This window comes from Corvus hawaiiensis, chromosome 10 (genome assembly GCF_020740725.1).
Source record: "Corvus hawaiiensis isolate bCorHaw1 chromosome 10, bCorHaw1.pri.cur, whole genome shotgun sequence".
In the NCBI taxonomy this organism is placed as follows: Eukaryota; Metazoa; Chordata; class Aves; order Passeriformes; family Corvidae; genus Corvus; species Corvus hawaiiensis.
The window spans coordinates 24,666,324-24,685,198 of NC_063222.1; the positions used below are offsets into that span (position 1 = coordinate 24,666,324).

Consider the following 18,875-nt stretch of genomic DNA (forward strand, 5'->3'; position numbering starts at 1 on the left):
AGATATAAAACCGTGAGATAATACGTAACAAAGATGTGAGAGACAATGGGCTATGACCAGTTTCCAGTGGAAAAGGCATACGGTGCTAATCTACCATGGATAGTTTCTTAAATGAGCAAGAAATTGAAAGAATATTTTAAAGTTTCCTGTTTCTTCACTGAAACAGAGTCATTCTGAAAGCCAAGCCCAGTGTAACACTTTCGTTTCTGGGTCAATCATATTATGCAAATATCTTCAAGCTCAGGTTTTAAATACCTGATCTCTCAATTTCAGTCCTTGGAGAACAGTATTCTCACCTCTTATTTATGTTTGAATTAAGTGGAATGAGTTCTGGTGTGCATAAAAACCCAATAACATTAATAAGTTTAATGGATATAAATTGTAAAGGTGATTTTTTTGGTTAGTTTTGCTGTTTTGCTCCTTTTGCATGTATTGTTGGGTTGAGCACGGTATTGCTGGTGCAGCTAAAGCCCTTGCTGAAGTAACTCAGCATTACTGACTAAAAAGAATTTATAATTAGTCTTACATTTTAGGCTGTCAAAAATAGTGAGTTTTTCCTTTTTTTGTCTTTTTTTTTTTGTTTGTTTGTTTGTTGGCTAAGCCCCAGAGACGAAGGATTTTTTTTTTTTAATGTGTTTTGGATCTGCCCCAGGATTTTTTGCAACTGTAAGAGGAGAAGGTTCATGTTCTCCATAAGGTGCTGTTTGGATCCTGAACTTATTTCAGACCATTGCATTTCTTGGAGGTCAATGGTAAGACACTGATTTACATCAACTGAAGCTCTTGCCAAGAGTTGTGTGGTAGGCTGGATCCTTTCTCCAAAGACTAATTGGAGGCCATCAAACTTAATTTTGACTACTTTAGGTTCAATCTGACTCTCTGAAAGACCAGTGAAGCTTTCCTGCTTTTCACTTCTCTTAGATTTCAGTTGTAACATATAATGCTGGCTTTCAATTGTAATTTCAAAGCGTGTGCGAGGCACAGCGCTGTATCCAGACCCGACTGGAAAATGGGGCGTGCCTGCCTTTACATCTGTCTGCAATTCCCTCGCCTGTGCTCAGTGATGCAAACCACTTTTGATGTCAGGAATATTGAGAAACACTGTGTTACCCCCAGGCCTACACTAGAGAAAAGGCTCAGCTCTGTCCACACTGAGGCTCTGCAGCAGGATTAGTGATTGATGAGGTCTCCCGAAGTGTCCCTTCTATTCCATGTGCAGGCTGAAAGGGTTTCATGTGCAGACTCTGTCAGAGTGTTTCAAATCCTACTGTTTGGCTTTCTTTTCCAGGTGATGAATGTTTGTACGAGAGCTTTCCAGAACTTCCCTTGCGGGAAGCACCAGAAACTGATGGAGAGACTGCAAATGTCCAGTGTCCAACATCCATCAGCATCCAAGAGCCGTCATCTCCGGCAACCTCCAGTGAAGCTTTCACACCCAAGGAGAGCTCTCCTTACAAGGCTCCAATATACATTCCTGATGACATTCCCATTCCTTCAGAGTTTGAGCTCCGAGAATCCAACATTCCTGGAGCAGGATTAGGGATATGGACCAAAAGGAAGATTGAAGCAGGGGAAAAATTTGGCCCTTTTGTAGGAGAGCAGCGGCCACACCTGAAAGATCCCAGTTACGGTTGGGAGGTAAGATGCTGTACGTTCTTTCGGTCTGTTGAGTTCTTGTGTATCTGTAAACACAGAAATATTTGCAGAATTTGAGTCTTATCCTGTGGCAGCCAAAGCATATTTATGTGCACAAACTGCTTTGGGGCCTTTTGGGGTTTTCTGGATGGAGATGAGTGTAAATTGAAAAAGAAAAAAAGTCAAATTAATATTGCTCTTCATGCATGAAGTCTGTCTGGGTGAATATTGGCAGGTGATGCTTCTTTTGAGGAAAGTGAGGAAAAGTTGTGTTGTTGGAACATTTCTATACCAATTTTAATCGGGTCTTGGATGGTCCTGCATTATGTCTCTGGTTGAGGGATTTGCAAAATCGCTGCATAATAGGTTTGAAATTAAACTGGGTGCTGCTTTCAGGGTTGTGAATTGCCATGTTCTGTCAACAAATACCAAAATAGCCCTAAAATCCAGTGTTGTGTGGCTAAAATTGCTATTGAACAACCTTGTGCTACTAGGGGCTTCAAAAGCTGGGGGGTTGATCCTGCTTCCATTTAACTTAATGGGAATTTTGCCATTCTTTTGGTGAAGCAGGTTTGGATGCTGGTGTCATACCCAGCACACACAGTGGTGTGGTTCATATTACTTCTGCAGATGCTTTGGGAAATTCTGCTTTTCATGAAGGAGCTCATGGACTCCTTTGGCAAGTAGAGGTGTTGGATCTTGCTTTCTCTGCCTTCAGAAGCAACATTTTCCTCACTGTGTTATCACTGTGGATCTGTCTGAGCTCCTGGTCCATGGTCAGGTCAGGGATTCAAACATCAAGTGGTGTTGCTGTTGTGTTATGATGTAACAAATGTTCCTGTATGGTTTTATTCATTGTTTTAACAATGTGCTGTAGGAACAGAGCACAATCTTGGCTTTCCATCTGTACGTTTCCTTTGGCTTCTGATAAGGGGAGCCGTGCAGGGTTTGCATGGCTCTCCAGGGGCATGGCTGACCTCTGGAGAGATGGGAGTTCATTTTCCCAGGAAAAATGGGGTTTCACTGTGGAGCAGAGCCTTGCAGATATGGTGGAAAATGGAAACTTGATTTGCTCTTAACTATCCATAAACACTAGGGCAGTTCACTCCGAACTTTCCATCCAGCTGTTTAAACTCTTGTGAGACCTGTGACAATGTGACAGAATAGTGTCAGGAGAAGTCATAGACTTGGCAGCACTCTCCTGAGTTAGCAGACTGTGATGCAATATAATGGCTGGTGAGAAATCTTTATTATTTGAAAAAGGCACCAGGAAACCATAAAATCTGACCTTTAACCACACCACAATTAAGCTCAAATATTGATAGCAGAAATTAAAGCAAAACTGTTGATACATGGCTGTACTTGCAGGTTTAACATATTCTAAAATTTTAGAGTATTTTAGACTGGACACTCAAGTGGAGTAGGGAAGGATAACCTAACTAAGACTGAGGGAAACCCATCTAGATTTTCACACCCTTAGATGCTGGCAATATGCTATGATATTAGAGACTGGTTTTCCTGCTTGAAATATTTAAGATTTTGGGGTCTGTGATATCCAGACAAGAAATGAATATCTTGATAGTGCTGGAAGCCCAGCTGGCAGCCTGAATCCCTTTCAAGCTGCAGGACTTGTACCATTTGAATAGTGTTATTTATTTGGGACAGCTGGGGCAAGCTATTGAAAAGTATTGGAGCAAAATCACACAAAATCAACAGTCAAGTCCTGCTGCAATTTGTTCACTCACCCAGAAGTATTCTGTGATGCTCAGAGGAACTTGAAACTGAATACTTTTCCAAGTGAATTAAATACATTTACTGTTGTTGAAGGGAGACAAAGAAATGCTGGTTACCAGAGTTTGCACAGTGAGTAAAATGGCACATTGTGGTGGTTAGGGCTAGAGGAGGGATGTGGAGGAACCTGGTAGTGCTGGAGATGACTTTACTGATGCACCTTCCACCCCAGATGCTCATCATCACACTCCTCAGGAATCCACCACGTCCTTGGCTCGTGTTTTGGATATTAAAGGGGGAAAGAAGCTGATACTGGTATGTGGGCTCAGGCAGTGCTAAAGGCAGCGTGGGATGGTGAGCGAAAGTATAATTTATTGAGGTTTAAGTATGGTCTTGGGAATCTAAGTGATTATGGTACTGCTGTTTTCTGCTTAAATGGGCACTTTTGGGCAACAAGGTGTATGTCCAGCCAGGTGCCAACAAATGGGAATTCATTCTGCTGTTGCTAATAATCCAGGTGAAATTTCGTTTAAATCTTAAATGGAGGAAGGATAAAACCAAAGATTCTGTGTGGTGCTGGGTGCAGGTTTTAGGTGACCTTGTAGTATGAGAGGTTTTAAAATCTTTCCATAATGATACTTGTTTGATGAGCGAATTGCATTGATGTGGAATGTGGCACAGTACTCTCTTATGTTTGATTACCTGTAATTCCTAGAATAATTCATGGTACTATGGAGGTCAGCTGTGTCTGGTGGCTTCAGAAGGAGGGATGTCCCAACCTGTTCATGCTGCTCCTGGTCCCACAGGCCAAAGAAAGTGTTTTGCTATGTCCAGGCTCACTCGTTTCTTCACCTCTTGTGTGTAGTTCTCCAAGAAATGCATAGTGGGGTTGCACCATTGCTACTATTTGTGTACTTACCTCTTGAGTAGATTCCCCTGTGGCTGCAGAGAGAATGATCAAGTTATTGGAAAAATAAATATTTTCATTTTATCTGAGTTTAAGGTAGAACGCTGAATGTCCAATAGTGTTTGGCTTTCAAAGATGATGGAGGATTTTTTTGAGGAAAACATAAACATTGAAATAGTTTTGGTAGGAAAGATGAACAACTTCCTCAGCCTTTTTCTGATACTGCATATATTATCCATTCTGTCACAAAACATTTGCTCCTTTTTTCCAATTGTTTAGGATTGCTAGGCAGTCTACAGTCTTACACTAGAAAATTTTAACCCCAAACCCTACATTCACATTGGAAAGAAGAGTTTACAGTTTACACACAAATTTGGACTGTAACTACATTTTTGGAAAGGACATTTTTATTCCCTTGCAAAGGGTTATCATAGTTTTGGGTATTTAGAGCTGTGGGACACTTCTGACTTCCAGTTTTTGTGGCATCCATCTGAGTTGATGCTGGGATTAGCCTGTGGCAATTGGGAGAGAAGTGGAAGCTGGAGGAACTGCTGCTGTTAAATTCTGCAGCCAGGCAGTAGACGATAAAGAAAAATTTTCTGCAGGAGACTGAGGAATTTCATGGAGCCTGTTCCAAAGTTCCCCTACAGCAAGACTCCCTATGGGATCAATACAGAGTTCTGTCAGAGCAAGTCCAGGAAAACAATGTCTATTGTGTCCATTTATACAGTTCAACCATAAAACACACTCTGGGACAAAGAGAATTTGTTGTGATATCGTCGTGCTCGGGTCATGATTAGAGTGCTGTAGATCAGTTTAAATGAAAAGCCATAAATTTGAATTTTATCTCATTTTGTGGGGCTGGAGCTGAGCATTATCTAATCAGGTATTGGTTAGCTAAAGTACAAATCGAACAGGGGGTCACCGGACAAGGGGAAAGGTCGAGCTTTTTTGCAGTTTGTCACTGGGGTTTTAGTATTTGCCGGCAGCCCGAATATCCGAGGGGGTCGGGAGGCTGCTGCTCGGTGCTTGTTGGAAAAGGGAAAATTGACTGCTGCTTAATCAACAAAGAAAACAAGCTTTTAAGGGATGGCAGTAATTTTTTTCAAACAAAAGCAAGGGAACACAAATTTAGTGATTTCATCATGGTTCATGCCCTGCTATGAAAAACAACTGGGAGAGTATTTCAAAGCAAGCCTTTGAGTGTGTCGCCAAAGCACACGCACCTACCTTCGACCAGGGGACGGCCAATATCCAAATTCAGGTCTCTTGCTGCTCTAGCAAACTCAAAGTCTCATTCATAAGAACAAATTCTTCACAGCTCTTTTGATCCTAAACTTTTATTTCTTTACTAGGAGGGCAAAACCAGGAGCAATAAACTCCAATAAATCAAACCTGTCACAGAAGTAAAAAAATAGTTTAGAGCTTTATAAAGCAGCATATAATCTGTTTATAGAGCAGAGTATATTTTCCTGTCATGCCAGTGAGGCTGAAAAACAACTCATATTTGGTAGAGTATGCTTGAGCTGATGCTATTACTTCTAAATGGAAATTAGGAGGCCATTTGGCTCTTTATTTATGTCTCCTCTAACATTTTTCATGTGAGTCCTTGGAGAAAACTGCAAAGCTTCCTAAAAATTGTTCTGGAGTGCAAGTTTCCCACTAGTTTGTAGGGACTGAATTAGCTGCAGTTTGAAACTTTAATTCTGCACTCTTTTCCTGTCTTTTGGCACTTTTAAAAATTAAATTTATTTGAGATTCTGGGATCTAGGTGTACCATATATTGCTATGAAAATTAAATAATACCTTTAAAAAAAAAAGTATAGACTTTTAGAGATGAAATCTAATATATATGCTCCCAAATCTGGGTTGTAGCACCTAAACCAATAGCTCGGTTTTCTTAGCATCCAAAAACTTCTACTGCAATCAGTGGGAGTTACTGACCAATTCCTATGTACAGATGTTAGCCCCTGCTTTTGGGTCCTCCGTTGGAAAAATCTATGCCAGAATGTTGAAAGCAGAATTTTTTGATTGTTGTTTGTTCTGTTTTTAATACAAACAGAACAAAAAGTCTTGTTTTCTAAATAACTTCATGTGGAATTCACACATCTTAAAACTTGAGTTAAGCTACTCTTAAAAAACAGTGACAGTGTTGAGGGAAATAACTCCCTCGTAGTCAGGAAAATCACTCTGGGAGACAGCAGCAGATAATGGGTTTTTTTGAGAAAGGAAAAATAGAAGGAACAAAGACTTCATCACTTGTGAATATTATTCTTTGGGATATGGAGTGTGTCCTAGTGTTAAATAAAAAACCTCTTGATTTTCTGCTGCTGTCTGACACTTTCACACTGCCACTGGTCTGTGACTTTTACAGACTAAATCTTGGCTTTTTCTTGAATTGTTTTCAACAGCATTAACGTGCAAAACAGCACCACACTCAGCCAGGTGGTTAGAAAGCAAGGAAGTATAATACAGATTCCTTGCCTATATTTTCTCCTTGCATATGGATTTCAGCAGTATAGAGACTCCAGGGATTTTTGCAAAATTATTATTGAAGCAAAAGCAGAAACAAGGATGTGGGTTATTCTGTTATTTGGAATTAAAAAGGAATGATTTGTTTTATAGTGGGAGGTGGGACTGCTTTTTGATCAATACAAGACCAACCTAGTCTTGCAGAGAGCGTGTTCTCCCCCAGATCAACCGATCATCCACTGCTGGCAGCTGCAGGTGGGGGTGACATCCTTACCTTGTCTTCAGCACACAGGTGATGTTTTATCCCATTTGGAGCTCAGCTTTGCAAGGCATAGAGCACTCTGGCTGAGATCCAATAAAGCACTTAGGCACAAGCTTATCATCAACAGGATTACCCAGGTGTTTGAGTTGAGCACGGGCTTAGCTGCCGTGTTAAGCTCTCTGTAAGGGACACGGTGTTCGGTGCACACGGGATGCAGTTCATGCCGAATGTCTTGCCTGGGGTGAGTGTGCATGAGGGTGCTTGAGATGGCCCCTCCAGAGCTGTGTACAAAAAGGACATTGCTGCAAGGGTTACCAGTCTGAATTATTCTGTTGTTTGCATCTGGGTCTTGTGGTGAGGCTGTGCCCGAGTCAGACACTGCTGCAGCAATAGGAGACCTGTGGCAATGCAGGCAGATGCTGCTTCATGAGCAGAGCATTGCCCTCAGAGTGGATGTCAGCACCATACCCCAGCCAGCTCCCTGGGCTTATCACCAGCTTTCTGCCTGCCTGGAGAACACCGGGTTTATAATTGCAAATGAGCAAATATTAGGTCCTTGAATAGCAAGATATGAGCAGGTGGACTTGTCATTCCGTTTGAATTAAATGTATTGACAGAAAATGGGATCTGTTGGTCCTTTGGGTTGTTTCTTGTGGATGGAAGAGGGTGAGGACAAGAGGGATCATTCAGTGTTGGTCTGTGTTGTCTTTCTTTACTATTCCCTACTTCCACTCTTGAATTCCTCTAATTCTTTGATTGATATGATTAAGCAGTCTTGCATGGGGTTGGTGGGATGTGATGCTTTGTTCTTTTGGATAAAGACCACAACCTTCTCTTGGTCAGGCAAAGCTGCTGCATGCTTGAAGGGGAGCACAAGATCTGCAAAGCTCCCTCCTGGGCCGGCCAGGGAAGCTGCTCTCAGAAAACCTTCAGATCAATATCACACAAGGGAGCTGAGGGGCTGCAGTGGGTGCTGGAAGGGAGGTGCCACTCACCCCTGTCCTGAGCCAGCTCTGGCACTGTGGCTGTGCTCATGGGACTGGTGAGTCTCTGAGCCAACCCGAGATCAACGTGGCAACAGCATCAGGAGGAGGTTTTTAGCCGGTGCAGGAGGCTGAGCAGCTGTTGTCATGGCACAGCTGTAAAATCTCACAAAAGCTTTTGTCTCAATGAAACCTGGAATGGTTTGTGTAGAATGGACTATTTCTCCACCCACAGTGGATGCTCCACCATGTCCTTGACCTTGAGGGCAGGAAATTGCACATTCCATGGCATGGTCTAAAGCCACAGAAACCTCTCTGTAGGTCTGTGTGTGTATTGCCCACAAAGCCACTGAGGTTTTAATTTAATCAGGAGGAGCATTAACTCCTGAGGGAAGCAGAGTGAAACCATAAGGGTCAAGTGGACTCAGAAGTAGGAAGGGGAGAAGGAAGTTTTGTTACCTTCTTTGGAGCAGAAACAAGAGGATGTTTCAGGAATTTGTAGTTCTCTTCAGAACAAAGAGATTTTTATTTATTTAAACACCACCAAGCTAAGTTTTGAGTTCAGTAACATTCTGTCCAAGCAGGTAAGAGCATTAAATTAATAGAGACAAAAGCTGCCACTGGACTAGATTTGAGATTATCAAATTACAAAGAAAAATAAATGAGATATGCCAGACTTCCTTTTAGAAGACAAAACTGGTAAATTGAATTTAGCCATTAAGAAAGACAACATCAGAAAGAAAAATAAAAAATATTAAACTGAAGAGAATAATAATTGCATCTAATAGAACTGACAATCATATTTCTTCCCATTAAATAAATATGTTATAAAAAATTTATTATGAAATGCCACATTATGCAAGCCAGGATTCAAAGATGAGTTCTTTGCATTAAGTACAGTAGATGCCATTAAGGAAAACAGTCAATATGTCACTAAGCCACGGCCTGTAAAATTAAATTGATTTGGTAAATGTAAGTAAGATAGATCTGTTTGCTTTCATCATCAATTTTGAGAGGGTGAACAGGTGATGTCACCAACCTGGGAGCGATAAAGATGCAGGACCATCTGGAAAGCTTTGTGATGGATGGGCAACTGCTTTTGGATAGTGACAGTGCTGTGGTACTTTGTCACTTGGGATGCAGTACTTAATAACTTTTCAATACCATCATAATAAATTTCACTGCCTTATTAATATAGAAATGGTGAGTTATTACTGTGATGGCTATTGTAAATAACAAGAGATGCAGCTGTCAGAAGCTGATTGTTTGGGCATGTTTCTTTAAGCAACACAGTTGACTTGGGATAATCAGAGTATGTCTGTATCAGCAGAGTTTATTGCTCTTGTCAAAAGAAAAAGCGGCATTATTCAAAAATTATATGAAGTCCATAATAAACAAGTTTAATATATTATCAGACTTTTCCTATAAGTTTCCTAACATGGAACAATAAATCACTTTTAATAATGCCTTTCTGTGTACAATAATATCCTTATGCTGTAATAATGTCCTTTCCTAACTATTCACCAAACATAACTTCTGAAAAAACATAAAGGCATCTCGCACTCATCAGAACACTTACAAAATTAAATCTCTCTATTTCATTAAAAGGCTTCTTCTGATATAAAGCTGATGGGCTCTAGCTGTGTCTTTCTTTTTTCTGTTTTAATTGAACAGATGTAGTTAAAAGTAATCTACAACAAAGAAATACAGACAAAATTATAACCATGTGTCCCTAAACACTGGCAGGAAAGAGCATCTGTGGGTGTTTTATGAAAGCCCAGCACTGCTCCGTGACATTGCTGCTAATGTCATCGGGCTGAGGACTGGAGAGAAACAAAATGCATAGATAGCTGTTAGCAGAAGATGAATTACCAGATCAATCATTTAGCACCATTCAGAGTATTACACTATTGTTCCCTGGGAAGATAATTAAATCAATGATGTCTTTCTTATTTGTGTAAAGAGCCACGAACTTGTAAAGAATATCCAAACCTCCTCAAACATATTATTGCTGGATTTTTTTTTTTTTTTGTCTAAAACCCTACTGACTTTGCCTTTCAGGCTCTAGCTTTGTCCCTCTTTTCAATTAAATGTCTCTCCACCATTTCTATGACTGCTGAAAAGAGAGCCAGCAGTCTATTAACAGGCAATAAAGTTCAGGAAGCCTAAGACTAGTTTCTTGGGTCAGAGGTGAAAATTGCATACTAAATGAAACAAAGGTGTGTCTTGATGGCTCAACAAGCGCTGGAGAGACGAGCATACATGTGGGCAGGAGAAGATGGTCCTCATTAAACAGAAGCAAATGAACACAGGATTTGGGGTATGGCAAGATGCTTATTAACCCAGCTGAATGCATGCACTTCAGAGGACACAGCATTGAGGTTTGATGTTTAACAATAGCATTGCAGTCTGGGCACTTGGTCTAATAAAGACATCACAAAATTTGAGCAACCGAAGAGAAGCCCAAATGTTGTTTGCTAGAACCTGCAGCTCAGGATGTGTTCGTCAGACACATACAGAAGTATACTTATTTGGAAGCAAAAAAAGAAAGCAGTAATTGGCTAATAGGGTATTCCTACCCCAGAGAGCATTAATATGGAGCTTTATTGTTGTGACAGCCCTCATGTTTCCTGGCTGAATGGTAGGTGGCACACACGGGAGTGAGGACAGAGGTTGTCATAATCCTGCCTGACTTTACGTGATCGCACAAACTTTGGCGCATACAATACTCATTAGTTCAGGAAAGAAATACAAATGTTAAGTGGCCCTTCCTTTTAAAGCATAGACCTCGTGTTTAGTGTGGAAAGACGTAAAAGAGCCCACAAAAAGCATAACATTTCATCAGGTGAAGCCTATGGCGTAAAGGGCTCTGGTGTATAGTGGGTTTCCCAAAGTGTTGTTCTTAGTCTTAACTTGATGAAGTGTATTGGCAGCACACACAGAGTGGGCTGGGCTGGAAGCTCGGCGTGGAGCTGCTCAGGATTTCCAAAAGGAACCTTCCTATCTTCTTGAAATGGCCTCATGTGGCTGATGGGCTTTCCACGAGTGTAGCTATTTGCTACACGGGTGTTTTACTAAAAAATAAATCTGAGTATTAATGTTTTTTAAGAGATTTGTGGTCACAGTATTTCAAAACCATGGTAGTAATGTTGATTTTGTGCAAAAAAAAAAGTGAAACTCTCCTGGAGGGGAAAATGGAAGTTTGGGGATGGGAAAGCTTCAGCATCACTGCATTTACAGAAAATATCCTGTAAAGGTGAATTATAAGTACTGATACAGTGTTAACCTTCAAATAAGGCAAAATTTGCTTGCAAACACAGAAAAAGTGATTTTTCTTTCTAGTCTTAACTTGGCACTCACTTGTTTGGAATATCTACATGTGTAGGCAGCCAAATGAGCAGTTAGCAAGGAGGAGAGAAAACGATTTTTCAGTCTTTCTTTAATGCTAAACCCAGAAATGACCCCACCAAACCCTCTGTACCTGCAGAGCAAAATGCTGTTGATGGCTGGGCTGAGCAGTGATGTGTTCAGTGCCTTGCCTTTGAAACACACCTCCTCTCTCGCACAGAGAGCAGTATTTTGCCATTTCCCCCCTAGTTCAGATGATGTGAAGGAGGCCTTTTTTATTATTTGTTTGTAGATCTCTGGTCTCAAATTGCATTTTTGTCTACCTGCTGACCCTGGGCTGTGCCCTTCTCTTTACTTCCTTCATCCCTGTTCTCCTTCTCTCATAACTTGTGCTGCTGTTCTCCATGTTGTTCCAAAACCTTGGAGTCAGCTGGAATCCTTGTTCAGCCTTGTGAAAAACTTCCTTTTTCCTGGCTTCTTCCATTTTTTTGTGAGACCCATCTCTCTCTGCCCTTTATATCTGGCCCTCATCTTCCTCAGTTTATTTTTCAGTGGGGCAGTGCCATAATGGTATCCAGCACTGGCCGTGCATGTGGTTTGCTGACCAGGCTCTGTCTGCCTTTTAGTGCCTGAGCATATTTTAGTTTTCTACCATATCTTTTCCTATCTCAGCTCTTCTCATGTCAAAATCTCAGTGTTCCTCAGTTCTTTTAGTATTGGGACTTTACTTTTGCTGTGGACACAGTCTGCTCATTCCTTCCCACAAACTCTTCCCTCTGCTTGAAATACCACCAGTCCCACTGTTGGCAAAGCAGCTCAATCCCTACCAGTATGGACCCTCGCTATTCCCTTTTGGAAGCTGATTTTCTCAAGTCACCTCACCAATTCGATGGCTGGCATTGTTGCAAAAAAGGCAACATCTTAACTTTCCTCATTAAAGCCATTTTCCCTCACACTAATGCAAACAGGGATGAATAAAACATGTTTCAGGCAGATTTCACAATAGTTTAAATAATTATTAGAAGATTATGGCTTTAACAGAAGTTTCTGTGTGTAAAGAAACCCTCGTGGTAGGTATTTAGCTCAGTGAGAGTGACTTGTTTGGCATTTTCATTCAAATACTTTTGTGCTTCTCTGGCATTTTTAAGACTGGACTATCTGATCCCACCACCCATGACAACAATGCAGAAGTAGAAAACGAAAATTCTGGTTTTCAGCCCCAGCATTCCTGAATAAAATTTAGCTGATTGCAACAGTATCATTTTGGGTGTGATTTTTAGTGGGTTTGAGCTTGAATGGGTTTAGAATAGGTGCTTGAGTAGCTTTTGTCCCCATGCTAATGCCCCTGCAGCAGTGGGAGTCAGGAGGAGTGAAGTGATGACCTGAAATAGCAGATGGCTCCAAACAGAGTTGGATTAATGTGAAATGGGGCCCTGGTCCCGTCCAGCCAGGAAAGCTTCAGTCAGCCTGGAGGCTCCCGTGCCCCATCCCACCCAACATCCCCACAATCAAATCCAACACCACCGAGCCCCTGGTCCTTCTGCAGCACAGAAATCCCCCAAATGGTCTCCAGCAGCCCTGACAGCACCATGAGCCCTGTGCCATGCTGAACACAAAGCAACAGAGGGATTAAACCCCAATTTGCCCGTATTTTGATGGGCTTTGTAGAATTTTTTATATGTAACTTATACATTTGATGTGTTTGGAAAGGCTCAGTAGTACTGTTCCTCCTCCTGCGATATTGCCAGGCTTGCTCTGTAATGCTGAAGAAGAAAAAAAAAACGGCCTTAGTGTTGGGAATTATAAATAATTTGATGCAACAGGTTTAAGTTACCATTTTTGTGGTGAAAAGAAAAGCTTAGCATGATCCAGATTTTCCTTGGTTTCCTCCCATTCTGCTGAGAAGCAGAGGTATTCACATTTCTTTGTCTAACAGTTTTATAATGTCTTAAGAGATTAACAGTGAGCATGAATGAGGGGCTGAGGATTAGACGACAAAAAGCCCGAGCCGTCCACTACCTTGTTTGCACATTTTACATTTTTCAGCATTGCCGAGCGAGTATAGAAACTAAGGAAAGATAATAAGGACCAGAGTCCCAAAAGTGTTTAGTGATTCAAAAAAATTCAGATGCCATGTCAGAACTGACAGAATGATGGAGCATTATGTGGCAGGACCCACTTTTTTGTCTTAGGGTAAGCTCTCGCCCTGAGTGAATGCAGATGTTATCGCAGGATCCCAGACAGACAGTCAGTGAAATGTGACAAGCTGTCAGCAAAGTTACACTACGTTGAGTTTGCTAAAATATCCCAAAGCTTTATATATGGCCTTTTTTTTATCATTATTATTTTATATATATACATACATATAAAACTGTTAGCTCAATCAGTTGGGAGGTTAAAAAAAAAGAAAAAGGATGAAAAAAGAAATGGTTACAGTAATCTTTCCAGTCGGGAATCCTTTGAATGGTTCAGACGTGGCTGTAAAATTTTTTTGAGTAGGGGGAAAATGATTATCTGAAGTATTTGGAAGGTTACATTGGCATCAGTGAGATTTGTGAAGGCAAAGCGCACGGTAAGGCTGTTAACCACATGTCGTACTGTGTCAGTCATTCCCCGAATGATTTGGGTATTTACCCCTGTGAAATGCTTAGTCAAATCAGTAATAGCAGCCAGCAGAAGTAAACCTTACCCGTGCTCAGCTTGGTTTTCTCTTTAGCAGGGTATCAGCTTCAAAACAGGGGAGTTATAAGCAATTATAATTCCTTTACTGTTTTTTTTTTTTTTTAACCTCAAAATTAGACGCAAACAAGCTGGTAAAATTGCAAACTGAATAGTAAAAAGGATGTCAAGTGAACTGATTAAAACATGCTCCAAAAATAAAAATATATGTCAGGGCAAATCAATGCAAATTATCTGAATTCAGATGCTCTGAAGTCATAATGAGGCTCAGAAAATGACTTTTGTTTTGAATTTTGGGCCTTTGAGAGATATTTGATTTGTAAATATTGTAACAAGATATAAGCTTTTAAAATTTTGTGTAGAAAAAGAAGGGCCCCGTTCTCCATAATCCAAAATATTTAACTTTCAAGGAATGTGCAGGGAAGTGATGTGCTCGCCGTTTTCTTCTTTTAATACTTCATTATGTAGAAAATAAAAATATAATCTGGGAAAGTCAAATATTTTTACACATGCAACTGATTTTCACTGTTGAATTAGGACTGACTCAGATTCAAGCTTTTACATAATTAGAGGACAGGGAGCCTAAAATACTGATGTTTTCAATTTATTTCACAGCTTTATTTTAAAGGTATATTTCCTCATAGAGGCAAGTAGATTTTGATTTGAAAATACTAAAGTAAATTGCATATCTCTTTTGTAAGTAATTATATATATCACTCAGAGAAACCCCTTAATAGTCTCTATTCTTGTCTTATTACTGTTAACTTAAGCCTAAATTTAATGAGAAGGCTGTTTATAGTGGCACAAACTAATATATTTGCTAGAATAGGAGTTGCAGTACGTTTGTTTTCCTGGAAGTAGAGCAGAATAATGCGTGTGATTTATAATCAATTTAGGTCTGCTTTGGAATAAGATGATCTTACATTATTTGTTTCCATACAGCAAAAATATTAATTTACTTCTAGAGGCAGGGGAGAAAGGGAAACGTAGGCAGCCACAATTTAGTGCAATTTGTGTTACAACAAAATATATTACCAGCCAACACAACAACCTTCCGGACTGGGAAAAATGGGATGCAAAGACACTTAGGAGATAACATCTCCCATAGTGTTTTTGCAAAAAAAACCCCAACAAACCCTCGAAGTAAACAATCCAACTAAATTATGCATATGGAGGAAATGATTGAGAATATGTTTAGCTGGTAATCGCACTCATGCCGAAGTTTTAAATTTCATCTGTCTGCTCAGATCTATTGTGATCCATTAAGTGGCTTCCTTTTTTTCCGACAAATTGAATGCTGCAACTGCAAGGAGCTCTTTTGTTCTTTTAATTCAGTCAGCATGGAAATGATTTTCTCATTTCAGGCCCTTTTCTGTCCTCTCTTCATTGTGTCAATAAAATAGAGTTGTGCAGAGCTGCTCTAATCAGCTTAGAGTGCTAATTCATTGCACTGGGATGCTATCTGGGTCCGGCTACAGGTGGGCACTATAAGGGGTCAGTCTCCAGGGGAGTCTAATTGTGTCTCTCTTGGGTCTTGTTTGTGGAATAACTCAAATCTCAAACCCTGGCTTAAGAAAGGAAGGGAAAATGCACAAACAGCGGCATGCAGGGGCACAAACCGTCTCTAGATCCACCACTCGGTCTCAAAGTTTTTTCTGTTTTGACACTGGGGAAGGGAATACTTTAGTTCAGAGGAAAAAAGATTGATAAAAAACTTTGTAGATCAAATATAAATTTATGAAGGAATGTGGTCATTTTGAGATACAGGTGTGCAAGAGGGAAAGGAATGCTTTGGTGCTGGCGAGGGGTTTTGGGGGAGCCTTGTCTCTAAATTTTTGAGGCTTTCAAAAGGCTAACTAAAACCTAGAAAATATTGAAATTACAAATCCCCTCTGCATGTGCCAGTGGTGGTCTTGAGCAAGCTTTTTGCCAGGTATAAGGGCATGTGGATTGTGAGGGATTCTGCCCAGCCCTGAGGAGCCCAGGGAATCCTCAGGCAAGCAAGGCAGGGACCCTGGGTGCCCCAGTCCCACTTCAGTGCCTGATCCCCATGGCATCCCTGTCCTCCCAGTGTGGAGGGGCTGTGCTAGCAGCAGGAGGTGATGCTTTCTGCTGGAGACTTCGTGTCTTATGTTGGGTTATGTCAGAGAACAGATTGGGAATGACCAAGAGAGGATCAGTGCAAGGGGAAGGGAAACCTCACGTTTGTCTTCTGCCCCAATATCACGCAGTTTGGCCTCGGAACTGTCCCTGACACACGACAAGCAGGCTACAGGCTTTGCTGGTTTGGTTTTGGTTTTTTTACTAGATGTATTTGTGTTTACCGCTAACCACAAAAAAAATCTGAGAAGAGACACTGATGGGGAAAAGGAGAGGGAATGCCCAGTGAATCTCCTGTTTCTTGCCACCTTGTCCCAGGGTGGGGGTGCGGGAGCATCTGCCCTGGGCTGTGTCCTTGGCTCTGCCAGTTCTGCATCTCTAGGACAGCCCTGGCACCTCTTTCATCAAGTACTGATCAGAAACTGCCCAAATTTCCCAGACAGACATGCTAGATGCTGCCAAATATCTTCCTGAAGCAAGGCCAGCAACCCCAGCACAGCTCTGCTCCCAGCGGTTGCTATGCAAGCCTACAGAGATGTACATAGATGAGTTATAGGTCTCCTACCAAAAATTTCTCAGTGTCTTAAGGATGGCAGAGCAGCCCTGGCACATCCCCTGGCTGGGGAGGAAGGGCATGGCTCATGGCAGAGCAGCCAGTGACTGCAGAAAGAAAAATGCAGTAAAAGTGCTAAAGAAAACTGAACAAATCATAAATTTCCTTAATAGTGCAGCAAGAGGTGAAAAGCTGTTTATTTGGACAGCATTTTGCTTTTAAATTAGCATGAAGATTTTCCCACAGAATGCATTTCCCTTGCCCATAATTGTTCATTCGGAAAAAAAAAATGGGCACTTCTTGGAATTACTTAAAAAATCTCAGTTCTGAAAAAAAATATTGGGTTCCTCCCAGACCCTTTTTCTCCTCTGTGTGGCTGAGGTTCTCCGTGGTTTGTGTGGGGGAAAGGTGGGCAGGTCATGGCTGTGGCACATGGCCCTGGGGCAAGAGCAGGTCCTCTCCTGGAGCACAGCGGGTTTGAGGAACGGGGATGTGAAAAAGTCTCCCAAAAGCTGGTGCTTTTCCTACAGAGAAGCAGTGCTGGCTCAGAAATACAAAATGAGTTCTGCAGGGCATCAAAGCCTCATCCTTGGCTACTTCCATGACTGCAGTCCTCCTTCACTCCTAACTCAGCCTGAGTTTGGGCAGGACTGTTCCCCACCAGTGGATTTCCTATGGGAGATGTTGATCTATTGTGGTTTTGTGGCAGAGCCGCCACCGTGAAAATTAATTAACATACCTGAAGACACCCCTGAGCAGGAAATCATAGTGCTGCTCTGTGATTCAGGGGTGAATAGGATCTCTCTATTATCAAAAACTCCATCAGGGAAGAGGAAATTAAGTTCCTAATTAGACAGTGTCCAAAGGAAGAAGTGAGGCATTGAAGAGATGAAGAAAATTGAGAGGTAGCTGATGCCCGTATCAGGCTAATGATAGAAAAGGAAATAGTAGAGCTTGAAAGGTCGCTGACCTTATTAGGCTTGGAGAAAAGTAGTAGATCTTCAAAAGCTTTCACCTATGATAGGTTGACAATGTGTGAAGTTCTCAAGATGGTCAGAGAGGAAAGACAGCCCAGAAAGAGCATGGGAACAAATTAGGTAGATTACAGTGAACTGCAGAGATACAGCATGAAAAGCATATTTGGAAAAGAGAGGAATTCAAAGGAGAAACAGCCAGAAATGTTTCATTTCTTGGTGAGATCTATTTTCACTACGAGTACAGGATTTTCTTTCCCACTTAGTAGTTTTATTTTTTTTACCATCAATTAAACTCAGTAATGATCCCTCACTGGGTTTAACATTTCCCTAATAAAGTCTTTGCTTTCTGCTAAACTGAAATATTTCAGTGGTAGCCAACTCTGAATATTAACTTCAGTGAGATGAAGATAGTGTGTTGCTAATAATAACTTCAGCATTAGTTTTTGAATATAAGAACGTTTAGTGAAAGTATTTTAGATCCCTTAGTGGCAAGAGACTTTTACCTTGGTATACCAAACCTGGCCAGCTGCAAGAATTTTAAAGGCTGTTACAGGCTATTTTCTCAGTAGGTAAAAACTCCCTGGCTCTTTAAATGAGATATTACAAGAAACAAGTCTATAGCAAGTCAAATGAAATGCCCCTAAAGCCTGCCTCCTCCCAGCCTCTCTTCCTGCAGCAGTTTCGTGCTGTCCGTAGGTGATTTCTCGGAGCCAGCAAGGCCTGATTAAAATCCTCCCTGCTGGTTCATGTACAAACATGGCTTTGAGTTTAGAAGTAAAGTTGCTTCTCTGTCTTTCTGGTAAATGCTTAAGTTTTCTTGTTCCGACCGTTGGTATGAAAGGGGGAGAAGGAATGCAAAGAAGAGGAAATTAAAAATACAGCACTGCACATTTTTCATGCAACAGGACCAGTCCATTTACAATGTAACATAACAGCAGTTTTTCAATCAAAATAAATGAGGACAAATTCTCTGCTGGTAAAAGTAGATGTAGCACCATGACTTTCCCTTAACGTAAGCAGAGCGCGATCCACTCCAACATAATAAACTCAATGTAAAGACAGAGCATGAAAAAACCTGAATTTTTTCTTTTGCTGGGAGCAAATTTAATGGCTTTTTTTTTTAAAGCTATGTGAATAACAGGGCTGTTTTTAAGTAAACACCTTGTATTATGAAATTAAACCCCCCCTTGCAGACAAATGCTACCATGTGGCATTTGACAACTAAGAC

At 41.0% G+C, this 18,875-nt stretch overlaps 1 protein-coding gene across 6 annotated transcripts in view; it reads left to right on the plus strand.

The window, feature by feature from the left end:
• Nucleotides 1-18,875, plus strand: part of MECOM (MDS1 and EVI1 complex locus) — a 329,864-nt gene that overhangs the window by 146,703 nt on the left and 164,286 nt on the right. For all 6 annotated transcript variants that reach the window (XM_048314516.1, XM_048314517.1, XM_048314518.1 and 3 more), the window contains exon 2: nucleotides 1,289-1,638. In XM_048314516.1, the coding sequence (XP_048170473.1) occupies nucleotides 1,289-1,638 (350 nt within the window). The remainder of the gene's footprint in view (nucleotides 1-1,288; nucleotides 1,639-18,875) is intronic.